Below are 12,977 nucleotides of genomic sequence, written 5' to 3' on the forward strand. Positions count from 1 at the left end.
AAGGAGGTGATGATGGGACAATATGTTTTATACACCTCAGTAATAGACTTAAAAGTACTAAAATTGACTAAAATTTTCAAAGTTAAAAACTATTACAATCATTAGGATGCCCTAGTTTATATTGAATTTCTCATCCATGTTCTTTTCTCTTGTGCAAAATGTTATGCATCAATTAATGTGTTTCCTCCACACCTGCAGAAAGGTCATGATCCCATTACCATTCATCCTTGTCAGCGTCACAATTGCAAAAGTGCTGAATGTCCAGGCAAATCTCATCCAGGCCACATTCACATTGCTGAACTCCAGGAGGAACACCTCCCCAGTAAGGATGCCTTTCCTTTGACCGGCCAATCCACCAGGTAAAGGGTACTCCATCTGAAAGACAAGGTATTTCACAACTCATAGGGGAGCAGGCCTAAAATAACAAATTAGGTGTCACAGAAATTGAGATAAAAAAATGTCTTAAAGAATATGTGTGTGTGTGTATTCTCCCTCTCTCTCTTATATTCACACAGATGTATATAGAAAGATATCTATATCTATATACATTTATACCTATAACCAACATTTTCATGAAAAGATTTTTATACTAGAATATTGTTCAAAGGCAGAGTCACAAAACATTATTAAATGCTTACCAAATTAGAAAGGTATCACAATTGAGTAAATAAACTGGGACATATTTAAGAACAAAATTTTCATATACACACACAAACACACACACACACACACACACACAGAATCTGCCCAGAAGGCATTCAGCCATGTAATGTGAAAAATATAGACATTTATTGAAGAAGATACAAGATACAAGACACATTATACATAGGGCAATAATGCTTCAGTCCCCTTCAAAGTAGGCACCTTGGGACTTCACAGACTTCTCTCTGTCGCCATCAGCTACCCCATCATATTTTCCTGAAACTCATTGATAGTATGAAATCTCTTCCTTTTCACAGTTGATTTTAGTTTTGGGAAAAGCCATAAGTCACAGGGCACCAAATCTCAGCTGTAGGAGTGAGGGTGAGTTATCTGAGTGATTTGATGTTTCTCAAAAAAATACTTAATGAGATGTGGTATATGAGTGGGTGTGTTGTCATGATGAAGCTGCTAATCACCAGTTGCCCATAGGTGCGGCCATCTGAATCATGTAAGGGAGCTTATGCATCAGAAGCTATGCACAGATTGTTTTTTCAGAATTCATGTCATTAATAATGATACAATTAATATGATTACAAATTTGGTTTAACTTATGTACAAAATAGCCCATGGTGACATTGAAATTGACTGTGTAGTTTGGATTCTAGATTTTGGAGGAGAATCCTGGGCAGTGCTGGAAGGAGGGAAAGGTGGAGAAATTCCTTCCATTTCCTGGACCCAAAGCCAACATGGGCAAATATGTTTAAATACAAAATGTTTTACCCTTGTGCTGCCACCTAAACTTACTTCAGTCTTAAATGAACTTTATGCTCTAAATCAACCTATGAACACTCTAGTCCTCTTGAGTGTAGCTTATATGAGATAAGATTTAGAAAGAAAGCAATACATTTGAAATAGTGTTTAATGATTTACAACTTTTTGAAACTATGAAAAACGAATTCACCACTTAGAATTATTTTTTTAAAATTGTATTGTTGTTCAATTATAGTTGTCCTCATTTAACCCCCATTGCTCTCCCCTGTCCTGCTCAACCCTCCTCCCACATTCAATCCTCCCCTCATTGTCCTTCCCCTGGGTCTTTTATACATGTTCCTTGACTTGACCCTTCCTCTTCTTTGCCCCATTGTCCTCCTCCCCCTTCCACTCTGGTCACTGTCAGATTGTTCTTTATTTTCAAGTCTCTGGTTCTATTTTGTTTGCTTATTAGTTTTGCTGATAGATTCCACTTATAGGTGAGATCATAGGGTATTTGTTTTTCACCTCTTGGTTTATTTCACTTAGCATAATACCCTCTAGTTTAATCCATGTTTTAAAAATGGCACTATTATTTTTTTTACAGTTTATTATATTTCATTTATTTTCCTACCCCCCACTGCCTTCCCCTGCCCCCTCCCCACCTCCCTCCCTCAATCATTCCTCTTTGGTTTTATCCATGAGACCTTGCTTCTCGGCCTTTTGGTTAAGATCAAGTGTAAAAATGGCACTATTTAACAGACATTTCTTACAGTAATTCTAGCTTTAAAAGCTAATAGAAGGACTTGAAACATTTTAGGCAGAACGAAGAGTGAAGTTTTGGCCTATGTATAGTCCTTCAGGTTGTCTGCCCTCAATTATATACCCCTGAGATTCTTCTGCTTTTCATAGTACTTTTTATGTCTTTTTCTCATGATCTACAAACTCTTGGAAGTCCCAGATTGTCATAGTTCTTCCTACTTGCCTCAGTGACTTCCATAGGAATTCAGCACTGAAAGTAATTCAGAAAAAGTTGTTATTATTCATATACATAAATTATTCATCCATTATATGTTTTAAATCAGGAGTTGCATAAAAATTAAATCTTGCCTAGGCAAAATTTCAATGTAGTAGCATTCTCAGACAATATTATTATTCTACCTTAAAGCGGTAAATCAAGAATAATTGACCCTATAAATATTTCCTTTCATTTTAAAAAATAAACACATATTAAGTTCCTGCTTTATGCTCAGCAGAAACAAAATAGCAATCTCCAAAGGGAACCTAGGCCTAAAATTGTATTTATTAAACACCTCCACTGCTGTCTACATCTGTGGTGCTGGATACGTTATCATCTTATGAATAATAATTTAAATTTATAGAAGTATTTCAAATCATAAAAATATTCAACAGATTTTACGAAACTAAACTTTGCAAAGAAAGAAATTAACAAGGGCAAGACTCAAAAATAGATTTCTGTTAATTATGTAAATCTGGAAATGGAGGATAAATACTAGTTTTATATGTTTAAATATGATGTTCAGAAGGATTGATTTTTTTCATAATTTTAAATGAAAATTAATTTTTAGATGTATATTTATATAATCTGTCTGGAAAAAGTCCAGCCATTGCTAATATAACAAGAATGATTTGCACAACATCAGTGTAACCTAGCAGCCAAAGATAGTGAACCAGAATGCACATGCGTAAACAATGGTGACTTCTCTATACTAGGCAGTAGGGACAGTAGACTCTATTGAATGAGCATGAGTACTGTGCAGCCGTCACATTCAAAATGATTGAGCAAGTAGAGCAACAAATCTGTATCAAATTTTGTGTTAAGATTGAAAAATCCTCCATGGGAATTATTCAGATGATTCAGAAGGCCACAGCTATGGACAACTGGTGGTTGGCAGCTTCATCATGACAATGTGCTCACTCATGCATCATGTTTTGTGCAGAGTTTTTTGGCAAAGCATCACATCATCCAGGTGATTCAGCCCCCGTATAGCTCAGATTCGGTGCCCTGTGATTTCTGGCTTTTCCCAAAACTAAAATCAACTTTTTCTTTTCCTCCTCTAATAATCTACTTTAGATATTCACATCCATGTTAATAATTGAGTCAGATCTGCTGTGTGTGTATGTGTGTGCGTGTAATGTTCTTTGGGGCTTTCTATCAGTTTTAAGGTTACTTTTAAAAATTAGTTTGGGGCTTTCAGCAGTCTTCTATATGTATTTTAAATAATTTTGGAACTACTTTTTAAAAGTTGAGGACAAATTTCCTTTCACATTTTCTGCTAAACTGCATTGTCCTGATATATTTTTGGATAATATTTTCAAATTTTTCTTATTATCTTAATTTTTATTTTTTTATTGTTGTTCAAGTACAGTTGTCTCCATTTTCCCACCACCATTTTCCTCTGCCCCACCATCAATCCTGCACTTCTTTGGCTGTCTCCATGCATCCTTTATTCACATTCCTTGATGACCCTTCTTCTTCTTTCCCTGGTTATCCTACTCCCCACCCCCACCCTTCTGGTCACTGTCAGTTTGTTTTTTATCTCAATGTCCCATCAGTAAATGAGTGAATCAAAAAAAAATGTAGTACATTCACACAATGGAATATTACACAGCAGAAAGAAAGAAAGGGCTTCTACCCTTTGCAGCAGCATGGATAGAACAGGAGAGCATTATGCTAAGTGAAATAAGCCAGGCGGGGAAAGACAAATACCATATGATCTCACTCACAAGTGGAACCTAATCAATAAAATCAACTTTGAAAAGGAAGAGATTTCAGACCATCATTGAGTTTCAGTAAAATATAATGGGGCAACTGAGGGCAATTGGGAGAAGTGTGTGAGATCACAAGGTACCTACTTTGAAAGGAACTGAGGTGTCATTGTCCTATGTGCAATGTGTTTTATATCTTGAATCTTCTTCAATACATGTATCTATTTTTTTGGACAGACTTTATACATAAAGTTGTATGTAAATATTAAATGTATATTCCTTCAGCAATATTTACTGAAAATATAATATTTCAATAACTATTTTAGGCACTTGGGCTAAATTATTTAAACAAACAAAAACAAAAAATAAAACATGACTTCAAAAGAGTGTATTGTAATTATGGAAAGTAGACAATAGTAATAATTAAATAAGGTAGTGTTAAGAAAGGGATAGGGTATGGAAACAGTACATCAAGCCAAGTAAGGATAAGATATGTTGCAAAGAAGTGTGTACTATTATTTTAGGATGATCAGGGTAGAACTCAACAAAAAACAAACAAACAAACAAAAAACCTCTGAGCAAAACTGGAAGACATGGGTCAGGTCCCAAACAGCTGGTTATATGCAGAAGTGCACATGGTCAATATAAAGGCCAAGAGTAACTCAGGGCATTTTGTAAGATCTACCACCAAGTTTCTTTCTTTCTTTTTAATTAAACGTATAGAAGTGACATCTATTATTGATATTATGCAATTTTCAGGTGTACAAGGTTATAATTTAACATTTGTGTAATCTATTGCATGTTCCCCTCCAAAAGCCTATTCCCTTCTAACCATATGTTTGACCCCCTTTATTCACTTCAACCTTCCAGTACCCTCTTTTCTCTCTACTAACCTCCATTCTGTTGTCTGTACCTATGAGTTTGGTCTTGTCTGTTTTGTTATTTTCCTTGTTACATTTTGTTTTACATTCCACATATGAATGGAGTTATATTTTTTTAATCTGACCTATTTCACTTAGTATAATAACCTCAATATTCATCCATGCTGTCACAAATGGCAATCTTACACCTTTTTTATGGCTGATCAATATTCTGTTGTAAATATGTATTACATCTTCATCTAATCATCTTTTGCTGGTCACTTAATTTGTTTCGATGTTTTTCTAATAAATAATGCTGCAATGAACATAACGGTACATATACTTTTATTAATAAGTTTCTTAAAATATATTTTTGGTAAATACCTATAAGAGAAATTGCAGGGTGATATGGTAGTTCCATTCTTATTTTTTTTTTTGAGAAACATTTATACTTTTTCCATAGCGGTTGTAATAGTTTACATTACCACCAATAATATATGAGGAATCCCTTTTCTCTACATCCTCTCTAACACTTGATGTTTCTTTTCTTTTTGGAAAGAGCTAAAGAGTGTGAGTGGTATTTCTTTGTGGTTTTGATTTTCATTTCTGTAATAAGTAATGATATTGAATATTATTTCACATGTTTTTTGGCCATCTGTATGTCTTTCATAGAAAAGTGTTTATTCAGGTCCTTTGCCTATTTTTAAAAAATCAAATTGCTTTTTGTTATTGGGTTTTATGCTTTATTTATATAGTTCAATAATTAGCCCATAATCAAAGGTATCATTTGCAAATACCCTCTCCCATGTGGTTGGTTACCATTTTGTTGTTGGCTTTCTTTTTTCTGTGCAGAATCTTTTTTGTTTGATCTTGTCCATTTATATTTTTCTTTTACTTTCCTTGTCTTTGGGATTAAGTTCACAAAAATCACTCTGAGTCCAAGGTTAATTTTAGTGCTTATATATGTTTTACACAATATATATTGTATTGTTTCAGGTCTCATATTGAGGTTTTTATTTCATTTTGAGTTAATGATAGTGGTCTATTATCTTTCTTTTGCATCTAATGTTCAATACTTCCAACACCATTTATTGAAGGGACTTTTCTTTCTCCATTGTAATTCTTCACTTTTTTGTCAAAAATTAGTTGTTTATATACAGAGTGGGAAAAAAGTAAGTATACAGTTTTATGAAAAAAACAGTTTATTCTTATATTTTTATTATTATTGTAATATTTCCATATGAACTGTAAACCCACTTTTGCCATATCCTGTATGTGTCAGTTAATTTTTGAGCTCTTAATTCTCTTCTACTGGTCTGTGTGTCTGTTTTTCTGTCAATACCATGATATTTTGATTACTATAGGTTTGTGATACAGTTTGAAATCAGGGATTGTGATACCTGTTTATTTGTTCTTTTTTGCTCAGAATTGCTTTGGCTAGTCAGGGTCTTTTGTGGTTCCAAACAAAATTGAGTATTTTTTCTTCTATTTCTGTAAAAAATGCTGTTTTTTTTCCTAATGGGGGTTTCATTTATTAAATATGTAGATTTCTTTAGATAACATGGACATTTAAGAAAGGTTAATTTGTCCTGGCTGGTGTGGCTCAGTTGGCTGGAGCATCGTCCCTTAACTGAAAGGTTGAGGGTTTAATCCCTGGTCTGGGCACATACGACACTAGTACAGGCATGTACAGTAGGTAACCAATGAATGTTTCTTTCTTGCATGGATTTTTCTCTCTTCCCCTTCATCTTTCCTTTTCCCCTCTCTAAGAAAGCAATGAAGAAATGTCCTCAGATGAGGATAAAAAAAAGTAAACAATGTGAACTCTTCTGATCACAAGCACAGACGATCTCCATTTCTTCCTGTCTTCTTCAATCCTCTTTGTTGATATCTTGTAGTTTCATTGTAAAGGTCCATGAACTCCTTTGTTAAATTTATTCCTAAATATCTTATTTTTTGTTGCAATTGTAAATTAGATTGTTTCTTGATTTTCCCTTATGATCTATTGTTGTTATTAGTGTACAGAAATGTGGCACATTTTTATATATTGATTTTATTTTTGCAACTTTACTATATTTGTTAATTGTTTATATTAGTTTTTTTTTTTTTTTTTTTTGTGAAGAGTCTTTAGGGTTTATCATATATACAAACATACCAAGTATAAATAGTTACAATTTTACCTTTTTATTACCAATTTAGATTCCTTTTATTTTTCTTGACTATTTGCTCTGGCTAGGTTTTTAGTACTATGTTAAATAACAGAGGCAAGAGTGGCCATTCCTCATCTTAGAAGAAAGCGTTTATTTTTTTGCCATAGAGTAAAATTTAATGGGAGAGTTTGTCATATGTGGCCTTCATTATTCTGAGATAATTTTATTCCATGCCCATTTTATTAGATGTTATATTTTGTTAAATGCTTTCTCTTGCATCACTGATATGCTCACACTATTTCTATTTTTTATTTTGTTAATGTTCTCTATCACATTGACTTGTAAATATTGAAATATCCTTGCATTCCTGGAAAGAATTACAATTGATCATGATGTATAATCTTTTTAATGTGTTGCTATATTTGATTTGTTAGTATTTTGTTTAGGATTTTTGCATCTCTGTTAATCAAAGATATTATTCTATAATTTTATTTTTTGAGCTGTCCTTTCCTATTTTTGATTTAGGATAATTTGGCCTCATAAAATAAGTAAGAAAGTATTCATTTCTCCTTCATATTTTTGGAAGACATCAAAAAATTAAGATTGAGACAATCAAGAAAGTGGTGGAGTGAGTGGAAGTCACACTGAACTCCACCCAGCACCGTTCTGGAATTGCAACTAAATTGTGGGGAAATCACCAGGAACAAACAATTGAACAATAGCGAGAGAGGAGCCTTATAACCTCACACAGGCAGAAGAATCCGCTTTAGCACAACCTAAATGATAAGGAATGCAGTAGAGACTTGAGAAGGTGGGTGGAACACCCATGGGTGGCAGCACCAGAAGGTTATCGAAAAAACCAATTGGATCCCCCTAGGAAGAGAGGGATCTAAACCATAAGTGGGGATTTCCAAGCTACAGCACCAGAGCCCAAAAAGTACACAGATAATAGCCACTGCAAAAACTGGCAGGTTTGCTCTCTTCCAGAGAAGGGTGGCTAGAGACACAAGGAGCCATTTAAAGGGCCAATGCATATGTTTTTTATTTGCAGCCACTTATCCTAATATCCAGCAAAGGCAGGAGCAGAGTGGACGAGAGAATCCTGAGGAAGACTGGGGAAGGAGGCTTTGGGGAGAGAACTGAGAGTTTAGTTGGTGGAATTCTGGTGTTAACTCCTCTTCCACATAACAGCTGCCATCTGCTCAGGCAGACCACTCCCCTTAGTGGCAGCAACATGAGAGGACCCAATAACCCCACACTCAGGAGGGACTTCGCACTGTCCTGTGGTGTCTAAACTGGTCTGCTGAGTGCAGAGTGACTAGATTAACAGCTGAAGGAGATAGCCACGGACCATAAATTCCTGAAAGTCTTGAAGAAACTGCCTAAGGTCAGACAGGGTCAACATCTGACATCAGCAGAGGCAGATCCAGAAAGAAAAAAAAACTGTGGCTTCCTACCATACAACTTCACACCACAAAGTCAGGAAATCAAGACAAATCAATTTAAGAAGCAGGAACAAAAAAGGAAAGTCTCACAAATAATGGGAAGACAAAGAAACACCTCCCAGTTAAAGAGAAAGGAGGAGTACCCACAAAGAGAACTAAATGAAATAGAGGCAAGTAAGCTATCAGATATTGCGTTCAAAACAGTGAGCTCAAAGAAAATTACCAAAAACTACGGGGAAACTCTGAGGAACTTATTGCAAACTATATAAGTATGAAACAAAAAAACATAGAAACTATCAGTAAGAGACAAGAGGGAACGAAGAATACAATTTCTGAATTGAAGAACACAGTAGAAGGAATCAAAAGCAGGCTAGATGAAGCACAGGACTGAATAGTAAACTGGGTGATAAGGTAGAAAAAAGCTCCCATAAAGAGCAAGAAAATGAAAAAAAGACTAAAAAAGAATGAAGAGGCATTTAGGGAAATGCAGGGCAACATGAAACATAGTAATATGTCTATAATAGGGACACCAGAAGCAGAAGAGGAGGAAGGGATAGAGAACCTGTTTGAAAAAATAATGATGGAAAACTTCTCTAATTGGAGGAGAGAAGAAGTCACGCAAGTCCAGGAAGCATAGAGGGTCCCATTTAAGAGGAACCCAATGAGGCCCACTCCAGGATGCATCATTATTAAAATGGCAAATATCAAAGACAAAGAGAGATTCTTAAAGGCAGTAAGGGAGAAACAGTTAGTAACATACAAGGGATCCCCAACTTGGTTAGCAGCTGACTTCTCAGCAGAAACACTGTAAGCCAGAAGGGAATGTCCAGAAATATTCCAAGTCCTGAAAATCAAAGGCTTGCAACCAAGACTGCTCTACCCTGCAAGGCTCTCAATTAAAATGGAAGGCAAGTAAGGAGTTTTCCAGACAAAAGAAGGCTAAAAGAATACACTTAACATCAAATCAGCATTGCAAGAAATGCTAAAGGACTGCCTTAAGAAGATGAGGAAAACAAATCTATGAATACCCAATTTCTTTTACAGTAACCAATACTTTAAATTACCAATATTTTTAATACTTATTAATCTGATTGTGACAATGATGTGTTATTTTAATTGTTACTTTATTATTTGTCAAAACTAAACGCATTTTTGTATATTTCTTAAGTATTTCTGTTATTTTTAGAAAGTTTTAAATGATTTTTTGGTATTATTTATCCCTTTTTTTATTAAATGATTGTAGAATCCCCCCCTCAAAAGAATTAGTCTTTTTTTAGATGTGTTGCAAAACTTTCTTATTCTATTACTGTCGTTTAACTTTTTTATAGGTGTATTACTGTATAGTCTTAAATGTTTAATATAGTCATATTGTCAATATTTTACTTTATAGCTTCTGGGTTTGAATATGTTACTTCAGGGTAAGAAAAATATTATTTTGTATTTTCTCCAAAAACTGTGATTTTACATACTAATTTTTAACTCACCTGAATATTTGTTTTATAATGTGTGAAATAGGGCTCTATATTTATTTTATTTGAATAAATAGTGGTTCCTGCAGCTTATTTGTTGAATAAGCCTTCTTTTCCCCATTGATTTGAAATATCAATTTAATCATATATTCCATTGCTAGACAGATATATATGTTTGTTTCTAGAATGCTCATTTTAGTTCATTGATCTATTTAATTATTTGCATGCTGGTGTCATGTGGTTTTAATTGCTGAGACTTTATAATGGTTTTAAATTTTTTAATATTCTATAATGGATTTTGGCATTTTAAAAATAAATAAATAAATAAAATCAATCTGCATTTCAAAAAATAAAGAAATAAGGAACTTTTACCTTTTGTGCCAACGTGAATGGAACTGGAGAATATTATGATAAGTGAAATAAACCAGTTGGTAAAGACAAATACCATATGATCTCATCTACAAATGGAATGAATCCAACAAAATAATGAACAAAATAAACCAGAGGGATGGAAACATGGAGCAGACTGAAAGTGACCAGAGGTGATGTTGAAGGCGGACAGTGATGGAAAGAGGAAGGGACTAAACAAAGAACATGTATGAATGACCCATGGACATGGACAACACAGTGGTAATTGACTGTGGTTCAGGTTGTTGGGGTGGGATAGGTGGAGGAGAGCAAAGAGGGGAAAATTAAGACAACTGTTAATAGAATAAACATGATTTAAAGATTAATTTAACAAATAAATAAAGAAAGTGTTGAACAGGAGCTATCTGGGCAAAGTATTAAGATTGATATCATCAAAACGCCCATACTACTCAAAGCAATTTATAGATTCCACGCAATCCCTATTAAGATACCAATGACGTATTTCACAGAAATAGAACAGACATTTCAAAAATTTATATGGAACCATAAACAAACCCGAATAGCCGCAGCAATTTTGAGAAAAAAAAACACAAAGTAGGAGGGATCACAATACCAGACATCAAACTCTACTACAAAGCCACTATACTCAAAACAATCTGGTACTGGCACAAGAACAGACCCATAGACCAGTGGAACAGAATAGAAAGCCCAGAAATAATTCCAGGTCTCTATGGACATCTAATATTTGACAAAGGGGGCAGAAGCATAAAATGGAGCAATAGTAGCCTCTTCAACAAATGGTGTTGGGAGAGCTGGACGGCTACATGCAAAAAATTGAAATTGGATCATCAGCTGATCATACACAAAAATAAACTCAAAATGGATAAAAGACTTAAATATAAGTCGCAACACCATCAAAGTCCCAGAGGAGAACATTGGCAGGAAACTCTCAGATATCCCACGCAGCCATTTTTTCAATGATATGTCTCCTAAAGCAAGGGACATAAAGGAAAGAATAAACAAGTGGGACCTCATCAAAATGAGAAGATTCTGCACAGCAAAAGAAAACATCAGCAAAATGAAAGGGAGCCAACTCTATCGGAAACTATATTTGCTAGTGATACATCAGATAGAGGTTTGATCTCCAAGATATATAAAGAACTCACTTGACTCCACTCCAAGAAGACAAACCATCCAATCAAAAAATGGACAAAGGACCTGGGCAGACACTTTCCCAAGGAGGAGATACAGAGGGCCCAGAGGCATTTGAAAGGATGCTCAGCATCACTAGCCATCAGAGAAATGTAGGTCAAAACCACCATGAGGTACCATCCCACACTGGTCAGAATGGCCATCATAAACAGATCCACAAACAGCAGGTGCTGGTGAGGCTGTGGAGAAAAGGGAACCCTAGTCCACTGTTGGTGGCAATGCAGACTGGTGCAGCCACTATGGAAAGCAGTGTGGAATTTCCTCCAAAAGCTGAACATGGAACTGCCTTTTGATCCAGTGATTCCCCTGCTGGGACTATACCCTAAGAACACCAAAATGCCAATACAAAAGAACCTATGCACCACAATGTTCTTAGCAGCACAATTTACAATAGCCAAATGTTGGAAGCAACCTAAATGCCCATCAGTAGATGATTGGATCAAAAAGTGATGGTACATATACACAATGGAATACTACTCAGCAGAAAGAAAAAAAGAACTACTAAACTTCGCGACAGCATGGATGGAACTGGAGAGCATCATGCTAAGTGAAATAAGCCAGGGGGCAAAAGACAAATACCTTATGATCTCACCTATAAGTGGAACCTAACCAACAATACAAAGATGCAAGGAAAATATGACCAGCAACACGGAAAGGAAAAGAAATCAACAGAGTAAAGAGGTAAGGGGGGAGCAGGGAAAGGGAAGGGAAGGGGAAAGTCAAGGAACATATAGCAAGGACTCATGGACAAAACCAAAGGGGAAGAGCTGCGGGAGGGAAGGAGGGAGGGGGCAAGGGAAAGTGGTGGGGGGGAGGCAGAGACAAATGTATTTAAAAAATAAATAAATAAATAAATAAATAAATGCTTGGGGGGGATTGATATTAAATGTTTTCGGACATTTGGTATAATTCCTTAATGGACGTATTTTTAGTCTGTCCTTGAGAACATTCCATGTGCACTTGAAAAGAATGTTTATTCACTTTGGAATAGACTTTTCTATTAATAACAATTAGATCTACCTGATCTAACATGTCAGTCAAGGCTGATATTTCCTTATTGATTTTGTGTCTGTTTAATCTATTTATTGCTGTAAAGTGGATATTTAAGTTTCCTGCTGAAAAATTATTTTTGGCAATTTTTCTCCTTAAGTCTGTTAGTAATTGCTCTATATATTTTGGTGAACCAAGTTGGGTGCTTATTTATTGTAAACCTTCTTGATGGATTGTCCCTTTTATCATTATAAAATACCCATCTTTGTCTCTGTTATTTTTTTTTATTTGACATCTATATTATCTGACATAAGTACAGCTACACCTGTTTTTTCTGGCTGCCATTTGCTTGGTGTGTCA

At 35.1% G+C, this 12,977-nt stretch overlaps 1 protein-coding gene across 2 annotated transcripts in view; it reads right to left on the minus strand.

Moving 5' to 3' along the window:
- CNTNAP5 (contactin associated protein family member 5) overlaps positions 1-12,977 on the minus strand; it is a 1,056,232-nt gene that overhangs the window by 197,963 nt on the left and 845,292 nt on the right. For both annotated transcript variants that reach the window (XM_054575031.1, XM_054575030.1), the window contains exon 14: positions 219-375. In XM_054575031.1, coding sequence (XP_054431006.1) covers positions 219-375 — 157 coding nt within the window. The remainder of the gene's footprint in view (positions 1-218; positions 376-12,977) is intronic.

Source organism: Pteronotus mesoamericanus, unplaced genomic scaffold (genome assembly GCF_021234165.1).
Source record: "Pteronotus mesoamericanus isolate MK-2021 breed Mesoamerican mustached bat unplaced genomic scaffold, CSHL_Meso_final contig_27, whole genome shotgun sequence".
In the NCBI taxonomy this organism is placed as follows: Eukaryota; Metazoa; Chordata; class Mammalia; order Chiroptera; family Mormoopidae; genus Pteronotus; species Pteronotus mesoamericanus.